Raw genomic sequence first — 18,157 nt, forward strand, 5'->3', positions numbered from 1 at the left:
CTGTACTAGCAGTGCTCATTAAATGTAGGCATTTTAGGTTTCATAAGTGCACTCTCTTTGAGCTTCACTTAGCAGCAAATGGTTTCATGGAATCAAATGTTTCCAAAGCAAGCTAAAGACACAGGCATGCTTTAATCTAGTGATGAATGGATTCTGGTGCAGGATGTCAAGGCTGCCTTACAACCCTACCATGTCTGTGAGGTTCTGGGCTGCTGCCTGGATGCGGCTCGCCTGCCAGCTGATCATTTCTTTTATTACAGGTCAGAAGACAAGTTGTCTTTTACGGTCCCCTCTCTGTGAGGGTGAACAGCTTTTCAGATCTGGCATTCATTTATGGAGGAAAAGCTCTTGTGCAGGCTCGACTCCACAGAGGCAAGATGTGGGGTGTTTGGAGGCTGTGCAATAGTTCCACTAACATAATAAGTGCTAGTTTGGCTATATGGAACGCCGTATAGGTGGGCCCCCTCCCCGCGGTCCCCATGGTTAAATTAAGGAGCCACTAGAGTGCGCCAAAGTACACAGTTATGGTTGTCACAGTTTGAAAATCTCAAGGATCAAGCAGTGGGTGGGTGTCGGTGGAGAGGTGTCAGTTACCATCACACCAAATTACTGACAGTTTTTATATATTTTATGGTGGGAGTGGGCTGAAGTCGGAGAAGATGGTCATCCTCTGAGACGTGAAGGTGGTCGCGCCAAAACACTGAAGCCCAGATGACATCAGATAACAGCGGTTCAGGGAGGTCAAAGGCTTCACGCTGGTTCTACAGCCCACACCGGAGAGCCCGTCAGCCTCAGTTTATCTTGGGACTAAATGAGAAATCAAGATGCACGCACACACACACGCACACACATACAAACACACTCAACCCACAGCTCTGTTAGTGGAGACGGAAACATAGGAAGATATATACAGCTCTGTGAGTGGTATGAGGCCCTTGAGGATCACTTCCCGCCTGAGCTGCTCCTCTGAAACGTTTGTAGAGGTCACGTAAACAGTTTGTATTGGGCTGTCAGTTGTGTGTGTGTGTGTATCTGTGTGTGCACAGTCCTTTGAGTGGAGTGGTTTTGTCTCCTCATAAACTCTTGTTTGTATTCCTGTCAGTTGATTGCATAATATAAGGAAGAAAATACAGTCTGAGCTGTGCTGCTGCAAAACTACTTACAACCTGGTATAAAAATCAAGCGCACATCATCGCTGGCATCATGTTCAACCACCAAAATTTAACAGGGACAAAAAGCTCTATTCCAACCCCTCTTTAAACGAGTCTGCCTCGGCGCTGCTGTCTCTCCCGTGCATGGAGGACATTATGCTAATTTCCCTGGGTGTCTGGGTCCCGCTGCTCCTCCAGAGTTCATTATGATAATTGCTAGACATGGCTGAGAACGCTGAGAATGTGAACCTGAAACCAGCAGGAGCTTTTTCCACGCAATCTATATTCAGGGAAATCCCGAGAATGTTCCCCAATCTGGACCATAAAAAAAACACATGGGGATGCTGTAGATCTCCCTCTCCGTCTCTGCTTCTTGTGTACGTGCACGCTTGGATTGGCTCTATTATGTCTTGGAATAATATAAAACAGCTTCCCCTGGTTCTCTGTCTCCATCTCTTGGGGTTTTCGCTTCACCTTTGAAATGCAGCCATGTCAGTTGCAGTAGTGCGCCGGCTGAGCGTGCAGTTAGGGATGGAGGTTCGACACCGCCTCAGGCCCGCGTCCAAAGACAATGTTGGTGCAGACGGAGCGGCAGACAAGAGATGACACGACCAACACGCTGCAGAGATCAGCGTGTTTCAGGGAGAGATCGAACCAGCAATGACTGCTAAGTGTGCACAGGCGATTAAGAGTAGACCGAGTGATGGCTTTTATTTTGAAATAGGTAGAGGAAACTGGATCCAATACCCAGAAAGTTAAGGCTCTTAAATTAAAGATCCTGTATAAGGAAATGCAATTACCTGGCTATGTTTTCCCACTCCAAGTTTCCTCATCACACGGCTGTAATTTTGTAACAGCAGTGGTTTCTAAAGTAAATGTGTGTATCTCAGAGTCAGATAAGCACAGGGAAGTCTTCTGGGGTCCCCATTGCACATAAACTGCATTATTATTATTACTATTAAGGTGAAAGAAAAACTGATTTTGGTGGAGAAACAAGATTCTGATGGGTGGGGGGGGGGAGTAAGTTACAAAATTCCTATTTTATTCTTAAAATAAACAAAAATGTACAATCACAATGCCAATTTCACTCACTGTTGTCAGGTCTCTGTTTCCCTTAAAAAACAAAACAAAACAAACAATCGAAAAACAAATTATGATCTTTATGAAACGTACCAGCAAAGTCTAACAGTCTCCATTAGATTGAGTTTCCTGACAAGTGTTCATGAGAAGGAGCATAACAATAGAAATAACGAGTAAACTTTACATAAGAGCAGGTACAATTCCTGGATATCATACATGTTGATCAATGAATAATACAAGTTTTTTTTAATGACAGTTTGTACGCAACATTAAAAAAAAAAAAAAAAAGAACCTTTGTATTTTGAGGAACAACAAAAAAACCCAAACAGAAGCAGATGAGGACAGGTTAGGGTGTCAGTGCTGCGTTTAGGTGTAAACAGTTTTTAAAAGATTTGTGAAGCAGATTAAATAAATTCCAACAGATGTGCATAGTATTTGGGAAAATGCTATAAAATCACAGCTATCTAAAAGGTTTTTGAATTTGTTTATTTATGTTACGCTCTAACAGCAAAAGTACTTTTCGTGCTGGGCTGAAGCTGCTGGAGAAATGTGTGTGTGTGTGTGTGTGTGTGTGTGAGTTGAGAAGATCCTCTGCAGAGTGTGCGTGCAAATCTTAAATGAAAAGCTTGAAGTCTGATCCTTGGACAGGGCCATGTTTTTCTCAGCTTTTAAAAATTGGGTTATTATATTACCTTCATGCACTCAGTATCATACTGTATGAAAGCAAGAAAAGAAATGCTTTTTTTTTTTTTTTTAAACAAATGCCAACTGCCTTGTGAAATCAGATTAAACTCCAATATGAATGGCTTGTTTGGCCAAGTGTTATCCATTCTGTGTGTGTGTGTGTGTGAGAGAGACTCCAGTGGTGTTACATCTCCACTGAGGACCAAAACCACGAGCCCTGCTGGCAGCCTGCCGCAAGTGCTGCTAGAAATAAAACAAGAAATAAGTGCTTTATGAAACAAACATACACAAGTCTCCCATTTTTTGGTTACCAGTTTGCTGCCAGCAGCTGAATCCAATCACCACTTTGTTGTTTTGTGTTTTTTGGTTGTTGTTTTGCACTTTTTCCCCTTAAACTTTAACACATTTTAAAATCTCGCACGGTAATTTTTAAACCCAGACCTCCCCTCATATCGAGCCTACAGAGAGATTTTAGATTTAGACCCTTATTGTTGACATTAGCCAATAAAGAGGGTAAAAATCAATTCGGTAAACCCAGAGTAAAAATTGGAAAATAAATAAAAGCCGAAAGGATCACCAGAGTCTCTTTTGTTTCTCTGCGATTTCCTTTTTAACCCAAAAGACAGAAAGCAAGAAAAAAATACAAACCTCTGTGTGTGTGTGTCACACACTAAGACAGACTTTTTCAAAGCTATCTTTTACATAGGATATGAAAGCTATAATAGGCTTGGCATGTCAGAGCTATAATCTTGACCGTGCTTTCAGCCAGGCTGGGTATGAAAAAAAAAAGAAATGCAGATATAGCAAATCTGTGGGATCAACCAAGGATTCTTCCAGTCCTGAGGAGTTCATGTATCACAAAATAAGTGATCCTTAAAGTCTGACCTGCCTCTTTTAAAGTGGGCCATTAGGCACAGTACCCACTGCAATCATCTTTGGGCTGGATGTCAATTCGTGTCTAAATGCACCATTTCTTATTTGGAAGAGAAAATGCATAAGTATCTGTGTGCATGTCAGACTAGACAGAGCAAAGAAATCAAGCAGAATTTCCCCAAACGGATAATTATTTTCCCCCATTGAAACTCTCTTTAATGGTATGTTGCCAAGAGGCACAATACGAGTTATTGCTCAATAAATACCAAAGGTTTAATTCCGAGCCAAATGTGTGTCAACGCCTCGCGAGGATGTGGGGCTCTGGATGTGTAGAGCAGTTAAACTGAAAGTTACACCAGAAAAAAAAAAAGTTGCAATACTCTTTGGAAATTACATTTCATATTCAACACGATTTTAAATCTTTGGGTGCTACCAGAAAAACAAAAACAAAACTTACTTTCTTAAATTACCTATCAAAAAAAAAAAAAAATCATTTTAACTTAGTCATATAGATGCATCAAAAATATTCAGATTACCTTTCTTTGACTCAAGTTTCAAATACAATACATAATTTATGGCTTTATAAGTTAAAACGAAGAAAACGCCTCAATCTACATCGTTTCACCCACAATATACAAGTTAAATTAATCGGTTTAAAGAAAAATTTACTGTCCACACCACTTAAAGTAACATATGCGTTACTCTTATTACTTGCTACTCAGTGCTTAACTTGCATCTTGATATTGTCGTAGTACAAAAAAAAAAAAAAACACAAAAAAAACATGCTCTGCAAAAAAAGCCTTAAAGAAATACAAACACTGTACAAAAGAGGCAGTCTTTAACAAATATCGTCGAAGCATCCCTTTAGCTTTGTGGAATAGAATAAAACTGAAATAATGTCTCATCCACTTGGGCCTAGTAAACCAAAACTGTCTTTTTCATTATTGCTTTGAAACTGACTCCCTTTGTAGCGCCACGGTCTAAACACATTCCAGGAGGACAAGTCCACACACGTTTGGTCTCTCTTGCTCTCTCCCTCTTTTTTTAATCTCAACCTTAATTTCCAAAGGTAGAGACAGCTGATGTAAGCTCAAAAATCCCCTTTTTATTTAAAAAAGAAAGAAAGAAAAGGTTTTGTGCTTTCAAACCATGACATCAGTTGACTTCTTATCTCTCTGCCTTCTTCAATATGGCCTCCAGACTGCTTCATCCATGCGGCCTCCGGGGTTGAGTACAGTTGGGGAGTTACTGTGGCTTCCGTCGCCGTCCACCCCTCCCTCTGTCTGGCTGGGCAGGTTAGGGTTCACCAGGGATGTGCCCGTGGAGGCGCTAGTGCAAGGCGGGATCATCCGGGACGGCGAGCGGTCCCCGCCGGGAACCATGGAGAACTGGTACGTGTTGGAGGACGTCCCGTAGTACAGATAGGGCGTGCTGCTGGTCTGGAAGGGTCCGCTCTGACTCTGGGTGGAGCCCGGGTACGGAGGGGGAAGGTAGGTGTGGTAGTGGGCGCTGCCCAGCGACATGGCTGAGGTGACGGGCGGGGTGTAGGTGAAGGTTGCCGGGTAGTGCATCCGAGGGCTGGAGAAACGGCTCTCTGTGAGGGAGGAGAGGCTCGGGAACTGGCGCTCGAACTGACCGGGGAATGGGCTCAGGTCAGAGGAACCTGAGAGGAGAAAACACAAAACGCACAAACACGTGAATTTCGTCGGTGTTTTATGACGTCGACAGGAAGGATTTATTACGGAACCTAAATAATCACACATCAGCTTGTCAGTTGTGATTGCGCTGAATGTGGTTTGGACTATTAAACCATTTAGCACTTTGTCTTGTAGAGTAATTGAATTTAACAAATACGTCTCTTGAGAAATTAAACAGCAGTAAACTGAATTGTCTATGAACCAATCTGAAGAAGCTAATAGATTTTGCGGGCACGGCTGCGGAGCAGCCTTCATCTATCAATATTAATAATGATATATCGATGAACTTCGGTCAGCTTTTTTTCAGCTGCTGCTATTCGGTTTCCATGAAGTTACCAAACGCACATCAGCAAAGTCGCGTGCAAGCATGTTTACACCTTTGCATATTTATGTTCCTGTGAGTGTGTTGGTGCATGTTTATGTGCATCTGTGCAACTGTTTATGCATGCAAATATATCTGTGCGTGCGTGTGGGGGTGGTGGGGGGAGCTGTATGTGTGTGAATACTGTATGCACATAAAAAAAGAAGCAGTTGGGATGAATCAGGAGCTGCACATGTGGAAACACTTTGAGCAGAAACAGTTTCCATGAGATCCATAATGAGGCAGGGCTGAGCTCTGATGTGGCTCCTCTCCTCGCCTCCCATCGGCTCCAGCGTGTGTGTGTATGTATCCGTGTGAGTGTGCGTCCGTGCAAGCGCGCGCAGGAGGAGTGTGTGTGTGTGTGTGGGGGGAGGGGGGGATGAGAAGGAGCTGCTCCATCTCACCCTTCGTTCCTCTTTTCGCTTCATCCCTTTAAAAAATACCCAAAAAACCACTAACTGGCTGTGGCGAGCTTCGCGCTGGGCGAAGAGTTTAAGGAGAATAGGAGGTCCTCCCCTCCCCTCTCTCCCCGTCTCCCTCTCAGCGGTTTAGTCCAGCCATGGTGCTCTTATCATAAATCACCAGGCGTCTTCTGTGTCACCATGTCTGCTGCGAGAGGACAGGGGGTGGTGGGGAAGAGGAGGGGAGGTGGGCGCAGTGTTTATGTGCAGGGAGGGATTGCGAAGCCGGGTTTGTCGCTGCAGCGTGAGATAGCATATGCTGCTAATTAAGGCCTTTAAACTTCCTCTTACCCCCCCGAGATCCGTTTGATTCTAATAGAAATAGTAGGCGATTGTCTCTCTGTTGCAGAGGGGCAGTGTGATCTCAGACGTGACCGGCGCTGTTCAATAAACCCCCTGCTTTTAACTTCAGGACCTATTTTTGTGCTCAAAGAGGCCCTGTGATGATGGGCCAGATCGAACTTTATCAGCCTAAATAAAACCAGAGTGTAAACGTCTGAATGTTTGGAAGGATGTTACAAAACTCTGAGGTGTTTGACTTGACTGATGAACTTTTTTTGCAATCGCTTCTGAGCAAATGTAACATTTTGACACATGAGCCGGACTGCTTAAGGGAGGGCGGAACCCCGATACAGCATCCATATCAGCTTCTGCTCGTGCTCGTTGGTATGTTCTGCGGCTGGATACGGTTACACAGCCGCCTGGCGAGGTGTCAACATGATCTCTGGAGATCTGAGAGCCTTAGTCACATCACTTAGGAGGCATTAAGCGCTTGAGGTGTGCGACTGGGTAAAAGTGGGGAGGCGAGTTTTTGCCCCCGTGTTGGTGCACGCCCTTTGAGAACAAAGACCAACGCTTGCTAGATGAAAGCTGAAGTGAGCGACCAAACTAATCAAAGTTGACAAGGCAGCTGGCTGGATTTTAAACCCTTTCTAATGCAGAGTCACACGACTGCATCGCTTAATCACTCACCCTCGCTCGGGGCACACACACACACACACACGCACACAGAGGAGGGTGTAGTATGTTAGCACAAGGAAACAGAAACAAAAAGTAGTGTAGAAAAAAAACTGGTGGCAGTGAGTCAAACAGGTGTACAGGGCAGAAACTCGTCTGGCGGCGTGCAGGGATTTTAAAGGAGCTCTTACATTGGGGGAAAAACAGGGACAAATTGGAACACAGATGCTGCCGTTACTGCAAACAGACTGGTTAATGCAATTACCCAGAATGCCTTGAGAGAGTGGCACATCGCTGTAAAGACACTTTATTTGTCAGTCACGAGCCTGTTATTATCCCTGGGCCTGTTATTACCCATGCTCCTCTGGGATCAAAGGCTCTGAGCTTGGAAAAAAAAAAAGAAAAAAAGAAAAAGGAAACAATAGTTGTTTTTTTTCCCTCGACTGTTTGAAAAACATCAAGCAAAGCGTTCTCTGGAGAGATGGTTGGACAATATGGCCTCATTCCTCACGTTCGCCTGAGAATGAGCTTGCTTTGCTGAATTATTCTCTCTTAAATAGTAGCTCATAGTTTTTTTTCCCCTCTTTGTATACGTTTCTGCTTTTGACAGTGTGAAAGTGCGTGTGTGCCTGTCTCTCCACCCCTACCCCCCCTTTCTCGCTGTAAGAAAAATGCTGCAAACTTGTTGTAAAATGTTGTAAACTAAATTACTTGTAGCAGATTAAATGACCCTGACAGTACCTGGCAATCGTCTAGGCACGTCACTGATGGCAGGCAGACCTGTGGCTCGGCTGGAGGAGAGGGGGGTGGTGGAGTGGACCGAGGGGGACGCCATGGGACTCAGGTAGGACGGATACGTCTGTTCGTACGACCAGGGAGGAGAGGACTGGGACTGACGAGGGTCTGAAGGGGAGAAACGGAGGGAGAGAGGACAGAAATGGAAGTGGGAAAGAGGGGGGGAAGATTACAGAAAGACGTATAAAGAAAACACAAGACAGGAAAAGAAAGGAAGAACGAAAGAATTACCACTGGCCCACAAGCTTGTTCAAATATTCAGATTTTTTTTGGGAGGGGGGGCGGGAAGGTTGGCAACAATAACACAACGAGCTGCGGACTTGATCTGTCGCTATGCTTCTCCGCGCCTGTGTTTAGGGTTAAATATCCTCCGGGCATGTTATGCAACATTTTTTAATAATAAGACTTCTAATGTTTACCTTTTAGAGAGAAGATCTTCCTGTTTGCCTTGTAAAACTGTGTGCTCGCAGCTGAGGCACAGAGAGCCTCGCTGGCACTCAGCCACGGTGTAAACACACCGGCAGACAACCACAACACTTTATCATTGTGTCTGTGCGGCAACAAAGACTCAGAATGGAAGCTGATTGAGACAGAAAGTATATGTGTGCGCGTGTTTATGTGTGCATGACAAAACTAAACTATTTGATTGTTCACTTTCAAGTGATTTCTTTCACTGTTTTTGTCAGATCACGGAAGGTGAGGAGGCATGCCAAAAAACCCAAAGAAACCAAATAATCTTATCAATCAAGCAGCACCTGTTTGGCAGTTAGCTCGCGTGGTACTTTCAGTCCAGTGTACAATTGTCACCCCCGCACTGCTTTGCTGCGAAACCGTGCCCTCAACGATCCATCGAGTCGCAACACAAAACCGTGACAGAGATTAACTAAGAGCTAAATGACGACGTGTCACGTGCCTCCAGAGATTTGGGTGATCGGGTAGCAGCCATCCCAAACCGTGAGAGATTTTGTTACCTTCTAAGATTGATAGAGTGATGGAGCAGAGAAAGACAGATGATCTCAGAGGCACCGTGCTTGGTGTTTTGTGGCTCAGGATGTGTCTGAGGCTCCAATTGGGGTTTAATATTTCACCTTACATACAGTAAACGGTGCTCGGTTTGTGACTCAGCCCGCCTGTCCAGAAAAAGCATGGCACGTATTGGACACGCGCCTATTCCATGCGTCAACTCGGTTATACTTTCTTGGAAGGGAAGCGATGTGAAAAACGTCAAATTTTAAAAATAAAAATGCCCGCTAACTCCTTTAAAACCTTCCTTTCCTTGTGTGCATCCACAGTTCAAAGCATGTGTGTCTGTGTGAGGATTTCTTCACACGTGAAAATACGAAGACTTAATACAATATGGAATTTTGGCAACTCAATTTTGCAGGATGACAGCAGAGTATGATCATATCATGTTCAGCACAAGGAGGGTTTTGGTATCCTAGATGACACATACACACACGAAGCTTGGGCAACAGCAAAATATTTGTATTTGAAACTTATAACAAGGAACTATAAAATCGCAGAGGTTTAAGATCAGATAAGGAACAGCATGCTAAGAGATTCTGTGCATGCACACTTCCTGGACGCTTCCAGCGCCTGGATTCTCCATCAACACCAGGAGGTTTGTATAAGCTGTCCTTGGCGGCTCACCTGTTATCTGCGTCTGTCCCTGTGGGTTGAAGGAGTTGGCCGCCGTGTTGAGAGCTGGCCGGGGAGCTTGTGTCGGAACTGCGACCCTCACCCTCATCCTCTCTAGCTCGCTGAGGCGATCGGAGAACAGACCAGTTTTGGGAGGATCCTCGAGCTTCTGACGATGCCCTGCAGACACAGAAAAACAAAACAAAGCACTGTTATATTGACGGGACGCAGGCAGTAGCGGAACACCCATTTAAACACTGACTGTAAGTGCTCCGATGTTGCCTACAAATAATATTTTTATCATTGTGAAAGAAAAGTTCTGGGCAACGTTCAACTCTTAGGTGGTTTGCTGCTCCTGAACCTTAGAGGCTCACTTCCTGATAAACACAGTTTGTACCCCAAACGAGGAGGAGGTGCAGGCGCATCTGGGAATGGTGTCCCAGACCCTGATAAGTAACAAAGTCGTAGGCAAATCCCTTGGATCTTTTTGCATGGGAATAAAAAGAGATGTTCTGATATATGTTAATTTTTAACCTGAGGCTTCTTCCACTAGTAAACACAAGCTCTCACGCCATTGCCCCATTATCCCCACAGGAGTCATAACCTATGCCAAATATATTATGCATTTTCTCTTCCTGCATTCCTTTACCAATAATTTTACACCCTTTATATCCCCGATTCTATTCCACTCTCTCAGCCTGGTAACTCTACACTCCTCCAACATACAAACACATATGCACGCTGCTAACACATACAATTTAGGTTGTACACAAATGCAAGATGATGTCTGAGCCTGTCTTAGCAGTCGTTTTGGCCTTGTAGTGGGAACCAGTGCAAAACCTGCCCAGGGCCCACAGGTGTAGATTATAGTTTAGTAAAGGTGGGGTAGAGAGAGGCCTGGACGCGCGCACACACACACACACACACACACCCACGCACACACACAGAGTTCTCTTTAACACCGACACAGTCCTGTGTCAGTGTGTCTGTCTGGTCTTGCACTAGTTCTCCTGTAAAGGCGGTAAAGTAAATATCAAACAGAGTAGAAACTCCTGCTGTGCTTGGCAGGGCTCCAGCTGGCTCAGGCAGAAACAGCGCGCTACTTCAGAATCCTGCCTAACCTGACTGCTGCCTGAGCTGGGAACAAAGGCCTGCCAATACTCTTATAACACCGGGTGGGTGCACAGGAGAGGGCGAACAAAAAAGAGCTTTAAAAAGAATCATCACTAAGGCATCATTAGAGAGATCAAAGAAAAATAAGAGCTGCCCCGCAGCCTAACTATGTGTACTGATGACATCCCAGCTGAGGGGCTCCGCTGCATGTCGTATCCATCTTTCCTGTTTGTGCTGATTATCTAAGTTTGTCGTTTTGTATTTATTCAACTAAGACAGAAATTCTTTTAGAAACCGCCCATAACAGTCGAACATTTTTCCACTACTGCAACAAAGCATTATTTCAGCCTCAGTTATGCTGCTACAAACCATGTGACTCTCTCACAACAAATTAATTTACTCTGGAACAACTGCTTGGAACTTTAATACCAAACAGTGGTGCAATGAAATTGAGACTCGAGAATGGCGGCAGAGAAAAAAAGAAGGCAGCCAGTGACAGTCAGACAGACCATGATTTTTATTACAATGACGTTACCGGACTGGCATCATCCAGCTCAAAATAAATAGACAATCTCATCATCGGTCTCCTCTAGCTGCTCTGGAAAGGAGAATAATAGCGGCTACTAAAGACCTCAGCTTATTGAAGACTTTATAACATAATTCAAGCCCATATTTCATTAATAATATTTCCCCATCGTTCCTGCAGATAATTTGTGCCTCTCGCTGGCATTCCTCGTCTCTCTGTGCAAGCTGCGCCCAGTCAATCATAGCGTTTCCATTTTCAACAGACACAGTTTCTATTCTAAAAAAGCCTCGGGACACAGAGCAGGCTTTGTGCACAGCCTGTTTCCTAGTGATGGGAATAAATAGCAATGGGAGACCATAGGGGGATGATGGGAGACAGAGGGGGACAGGCGTGAGCAGGGAGGTAACGCCGGCGAGGGAGAGACCCTGATGACCAGTAAATTAAGAGCTCTGGGCTGGTTAGGCGACGCAGGCTCTGTGAGGAGTGCTGAATGGTGAAACAGTTAGGGAGACTTTAGGATTTCAACATATTTGTTGACGATCCCAAAATATAGACAGATGTTTAAGAAGATAAAAATTATACTGACACGACATACAACAAGCTAACTTCACTTCTGTTACAGTTTCATTCAGCTTCCATCCTCAGCCACCGTAAATGTCAACAAATCTATGGATGACACTCCGTTTTAAAGGAAGCCTTTGTATTTTTTCTCCTATAGGAATGCTGCATGTCAACCACCACATTAAGGTCCAATTTACACTCCAACCAGCCAGACCTCAAGTCCATTAGTTTAGCAGGCCTTGACAGTAAATACAGTTTTTCATGAGTTAATTACACCTTTTAGAGGACAACTGTTGCCAAACACAAGATGTCTCAGCTGTTTTATCGGAACCCTAGCAGGGCGGAGGAATGAGCCGGGGGTATTTAAAGGAGCGGGAAAGGCGGATGATTTCACTGCCGTAGGGAAAGTCCCTGAGATTCCCATCATCCCTGTGAAAACAGCGGAGATTTTCGATAGCGCCTGCCACTTCCCTGCCCAGCCAGCGCCCGGAAACATGGACAGATTCAGACCAGATGTGAACAACTCGCACACACACGGAAACACCAGAAACGCAGAAAAAACAAAAGGATGTATGGATACACACTCCTACTGCATGCGCAATCATGCGTGTTTGCACTCAGCCACTACACACTTAGTCACACACACACACAAACTAAGATTTAGAATGATTAGATAACACCTCTATAGATAGTATCTCAACTCGCACGGTTGCATGCTGATCCTAGGATAGTATTATTTCAGCCGTCCCAGAGAAATAAGTCTGGATCCAGCTCACCCCTGCTGATCTGATAACAGTTAGTAAGAGCAAGTAGGCAAACACAATATAAGTCTTCCATAATTAATGGCAGCATTAGATTGAATCTGAGCCTGAGCACAGAGATCTTTGACTAATGGTTGGCTGTTATGTCCTGGCTAGGAATATCCCTCAAATACCGTATACATTTCTTTTAGCCGGATAGTGGTTTGTGTAGGGATTTTGCATCGTGTGGTGTATCAATGTACTTTTAAAAAAGCTTCAAGAGCTTCAATAGTTAAAATATTAGGAATGTTTGAAGAATTTTGTGCCATTTTTATGAATTTTTATAGCAAATGTATGTACACATGAAATTACAGGCAGATAGCAAAGCTTATCAAACACAGGACACTGGTGAAACAGCTATGCTAGGCTAAGCTAAGCTAAGCTAGGCTGTGTGCAGTGTTAACGAATTTTGTACAGATTAAAAACAATATATAATATAATAATTAGTGCATGCAGGAGGTGGTGACAGTCACAGGTCTTTATGCTTATCTTAGATAATGTCTCCAAGCTAGAGACAGATTTTATTGATGTGCCAGTTCAGTCTCTGCTAATTAGCTCACCCCAGCTCTTCTCATATCTGGCTGGCGTTATGGCCGGGTTGCTATTATGACAGCCCTCGATATGATTCAGCTACTCTTCATCGCATCCTCAGATGTGGGTGGCTCCGTCTGACAGGATGACAGGAGGCCCAATCTAAACAGAACCAGCAGATCTGCTCTGCTGCAATGGTAAACTCACCGACGCAGCAAAGCAGAACAAAGACTACCTACAGTAGCTGCAGTCTAAACAGGGGACCTGGTGTTTTTTCCCCCATAAATTAAACCATTCTACAGCAAAGAATCTTAACTAAATCTAATTCCATGGTGTAATCTGTAAAAAAAAATAAGTGTGGGAGATGTTATTGTTTTCCCTCCATAAAAACAATCCAGTAACCATTGTGGTCCTATATACTTTAAAGCCTGTTAGAGCAGGCTGGCTATTGAGTTATTGCTTTCACTGTAGTGTTTGCAGAATAATTATAAACCTTAGCTAAACAAGTTCAGAGCTTAGACATATTACCACAGCATTAACAAGAATACTGTAACAGATTACTGTTATGAACTTTTGCATTTGAGAGTTAATAAAAATGTGAAAATGACTTGACTAGAGCTTCAGGTTCTAACCTGTGAATGATGCAATGAATGACGGCCAGGTTAGGACCCCTGCTCAATAGTTAGTAGGCCACAACCGCTACACCAAAGCCATCAAATTGTGCGCTTAACATAACTGTTGCAGACAGCAGCTCCAGTACAATTCAACAAGTCAAAAGAAGAAGGTGCAGGACACACCTTTGTAGGGAATTCAGATGTCAGCAATCAGGCAAATATTTGACACGTAGTAGGAGTATTTCAAGGATGTTTCTGCGAGTCACCTGACTCTCTGAATCAAGTTCACTTCTCTTTTGTTTAGATAATTGTAGTTTTCACTCTGAAACAGTGGTGGTTTCTGGCTTTATGAAAAGTAGAAACTGAACTGATCTGGGTCATCCTTCAACACTCATATCTGGATAAAATTCTTTCCCTAGCAGCGGCAGGGTCATATAGACCAGAGGGGGGAGGATCCTCCCATCATCCCAGTTTAAATCTGTTGGAAACACTGAGAAGAGTTGGAAAATAAGAGTCTACAAGTGAGTCAGGTGTGAGTCTGCAATGAGCTGATATTATTGCATAATGCACAGCTGTCTGAAAAACTTGCTAGCACCGTTTGAAGTAATTGATAAGCAAAGAGGCATGCAATTTCAATGGACTGGACAATTTGAACTGATCCCAGATTACCATCATTACTCCTGGCTATAGCCTACGCTCGAGGCTGGAATCGACTGTCATTGCCTATCAAGAAGTGTATTTTTAGAACGCTGATCTGTTCATTTAAAGCTCCTCCTCCTCCTCGAACTTATCAAGTTTCAAGTGTCACCACAGAAACATCAGTGGGAAATTCTCCTACCTCAAGCCTGACTAAGTAAAATCTGAGGAAAATGCAGACCAACAGAAAATCCTGAATAAATGGAATAATTTATATATTTGGTGTCACATCGTGCCCTCTAAGCCCTTCAGTCTGGTTTATGATCACCGGGAGAGCCTGGATGAATGTATCACTGGGGCTGATTCAGACCCCCCACCTCTCCCCCAATACTCATGGAGCCTGGGTTGAATCAGCCCGTCTGTGTTTGTGTGTGTCAGTCATCTCACGGTGGAACAGTAAACTGGATGAATGAATACGCTGGTTCCATATTTCACTTTTTTATTTGGAGCTTTCACAGTGGCCATGTTGTTTTTGTGAGTGGTCAGAAACAATGAATTATTTCACGTTGCAATCTGAAGCTGGCAAAGCGTGGCTTAGTGGGTGACAGCCAAACGCACGTCTACCATGGGGGTCTGGTATAAAGGGAGACGAGGTGGGGAGAAGAGAAAAAGAAGAGAGAAGAGAATAAAAACAGAACTGAAGGGGGGAAAGAGGGAAACGATGATGAGGTGAAAAAAGAGAGAGGAGAGAGGAGGTGTAGGAGACGAGGCAGTGAGCAAAGGAGTGAAGGAGAAAGAGGGAAAGGGGGAGCCAGGCTGTCGTGGAGCGCTGCCAGCCGTCTGTGTGGTCCATGCGTTCCAGCCCGGAGGAAGCTAGCCAGGCAAGGGAAGGGCACACACACACACGCGCACACACAAAATTCCCAAAGGCGATACATTTATTGAATGCAAACACACTTTATACACATTTGTACAATACTGTACAAAGTTTAAAGAGCACCAGCGCGCACACACACCACCCACCAAACGCACACACACATACACACAGAGTTTAGCTCATGTGTGGCTTTCAGACAGGCTCCTTCTGCACCTCTCTGCTCGCATTAACGTGTTTTGATTCAGAACAGAGGAGAACAAATCCATCTGAGATGTTTTTGTCGCATCTCGGGGCCAAACAAATCCAGACTCTGTCTCGTTATCTTTATATCTCCTTATGATTCACTTCTGCCTCCCTTTCTCGCTCTCCATTCTTCTGTTGTCTTCTTTGTCTCTCCCTCCCACTGGATTATTTTGTTCTTTAGACGCCTTGGCACGTCTTCAAGGGACTTCATAAGACATTCAAGTGACTGGCCGCCTCTAGAAAAGCCTGAAGTATTTCTTTTCTTTTTTCCTTCTGCCCTTTTCCCCACCTTCCTACTCTGTTCATCGTTCATTTCATTGCCTTTTTTCCCTCCTGATGTTTGGATGACTTTTATTTGTTCAGCTACCATTGTAAAAGCTGTTTCAAGTGTGGCTGTAGCCGATAGGTGAATCTTCTGAAATCCTCTTTAATTACTTGGATGATGAACAAAAGAACACTTCTTCAGTTACTGCTTAAGGCAGTAACTGAAAGGGTACAATAATCCAGACACGTAGAGGGCTTCATTCCTGAACATAATTCAAGGATATTAAATGGTATCTGTCTGACATCATTTGAATTTAACGGTTTAATGCAAATGGAACTTTAGCACTTACTGTACAAGCCCATGCAATGGCATTTGTAGGTGTGTAATATAAAAATGTTTGGAGGCATTTTTTTGTATCATTATATCTAACAGTAGGCACTACATTTTGCGTATTAACCCAGCTGAGAGTGTGCCAAACAAAACCAATCACAGAGAAGCTCAAGCTGACCACAGGAATCACAATAAGGTGATAAAGAAAAAAAAACACTAAAAATGAAAGAGCAGCAAATCTGTGTCAGAGTGTGTCTGCGATCGGTTTATTTTCAGTTTTAATAAAGTGTCAATTCATTTTATTACAAAATAGCAACTCTTTTGTTGGCTGTTATTTTCTCCGTGTTCTTTACTGTAAATTAAGTATCACTCATTCAGTTTAAATTCATTAATTTAATAAGCTCCACAACAAAAGCTCACCAAGTAGTAACACTGCTAATTAAGTGACATGTTTTTGTTTCCCTATTAATCATGCACCACTCCTAATGCCAAAGTCCTGAGTCATCTTTTTCCAGCTAAACTGAAATGTAAGAGGTTTTAATGAAGATGATCTTGTCCAAGAGAAATAATCAAATTATAAATCAGAGTAAACAGCTTTTTATTCTGGATATTCCTAATCCAGATTTGTGAAAAAAATGATGGAACTTTTGCCGTGAGGACTCCCCAGCTTTGGAATTCCTGGTTAGGAAAGCCAGCATTGATTTTCCTGTTTTGGTGGAGATATATATATATATATATATATATATATATATGTTTTTTAAAATCATTTATTTCGTAATATTATTGAAAATATGCACACACTCTTGTCTTCAGTTTTACTCTGCAAAGCACCAAGTAGCTGCAAGTCAAGTTATTATCATCAAGTACATAGAGAAGCATAACTCCATATGGAAGTATTGTGCATCTAAGTGTGTGTGAGAGTGTGTGTGTGTTGCACGAGTTTGGCTTGGCAGACAGGTCTCCTGAACCACTAATATTGTCTGCAGGCTTGTAAGTACCATGGCTTCTTCACCAGACTTGTTAACACCCTGACCAAACCTGAACCAAAACACGACCCCGTCCCCATGCCCAGAACCCCCGAGACCATACGGCTTCAAACCCCATAGTGCAGAGACGGGCCTGACCGCTAACCTCCACTGCTGACACACAACATTCGCGCACACACACACACACACGTCACACACACCAAGTTATGAGAAATAACCACCGTGTTACGCCACAGCAAGACACAGTATGTGTAATGCCACAATGGTTTTTGTCACCCTCTGTGCTTGTCTGTCATCAATTAACTATAATGAGAATAGTGGGTTTGGACAGAAAGGCTTGTATATTGCGTTAATACGGCTCGGCTATTATCACTCAGGAAGTTTGTCTCAGCTGGCCACAGCCACCGTCAGGAGCAGCTGAAAGGAGACAGAACCACCTATAAAAGCATATTGGTTTAAACAACCACTCCCTGTCTATTAGCTCAAAATGACATTTAATGAGGCCTATTAGCTCTGCTCCAAATCAGCACTGTGGCTACACTAGACTAATGACACCAATAACACACATTCTGCAAACCACGTCATGTGGGGGCACACCAGCAGACACAGGCGCTGCGAGAAACGCACGTGAGCAAACGGATACGCACATCTGCATGTGAGAGCACACACGGGCGCATGTATACACACAGTCGATGAGTCGTCTGTGCGGTGGCAAACCACAGGTTAACCAAGAGCTGTCAAGCGATTAAGCACAATACGAGCCACAAAAACCAAGTTAGCCTCCCGCTAATGACACAGTGGCCAGAGGGACCTGACTAACCACTTACCATACAGACACACACACACACACACACACACACACACACACTGTAAACCTCTGAGGAAAATTATACCACAGATCTTTATACTTGGGCCTCGCTGATTTTCGTCACCGACCACGCAATTAATTAACTAAGGCTCGGGTCCACAGTTCAGAGA

At 43.7% G+C, this 18,157-nt stretch overlaps 1 protein-coding gene across 6 annotated transcripts in view; it reads right to left on the reverse strand.

The window, feature by feature from the left end:
• Positions 1-2,172: 2,172 nt before the first annotated feature.
• Positions 2,173-18,157, reverse strand: part of runx2b (RUNX family transcription factor 2b) — a 41,163-nt gene continuing 25,178 nt past the window's right edge. For 4 of the 6 annotated variants that reach the window (XM_084953041.1, XM_084953040.1, XM_084953042.1 and 1 more), the window contains 3 exons: positions 9,710-9,877; positions 8,006-8,167; positions 2,173-5,451 (listed from right to left, as the gene is read on the reverse strand). In XM_084953041.1, coding sequence (XP_084809167.1) covers positions 4,973-5,451; positions 8,006-8,167; positions 9,710-9,877 — 809 coding nt within the window. In that variant the 3' untranslated portion in view covers positions 2,173-4,972. The remainder of the gene's footprint in view (positions 5,452-8,005; positions 8,168-9,709; positions 9,878-18,157) is intronic. The other 2 variants (XM_084953044.1, XM_084953045.1) reach the window with 1 other exon arrangement.

Source organism: Perissodus microlepis, chromosome 15 (genome assembly GCF_051167445.1).
Source record: "Perissodus microlepis isolate ML-2025 ecotype Zambia chromosome 15, ASM5116744v1, whole genome shotgun sequence".
NCBI lineage: Eukaryota > Metazoa > Chordata > Actinopteri > Cichliformes > Cichlidae > Perissodus > Perissodus microlepis.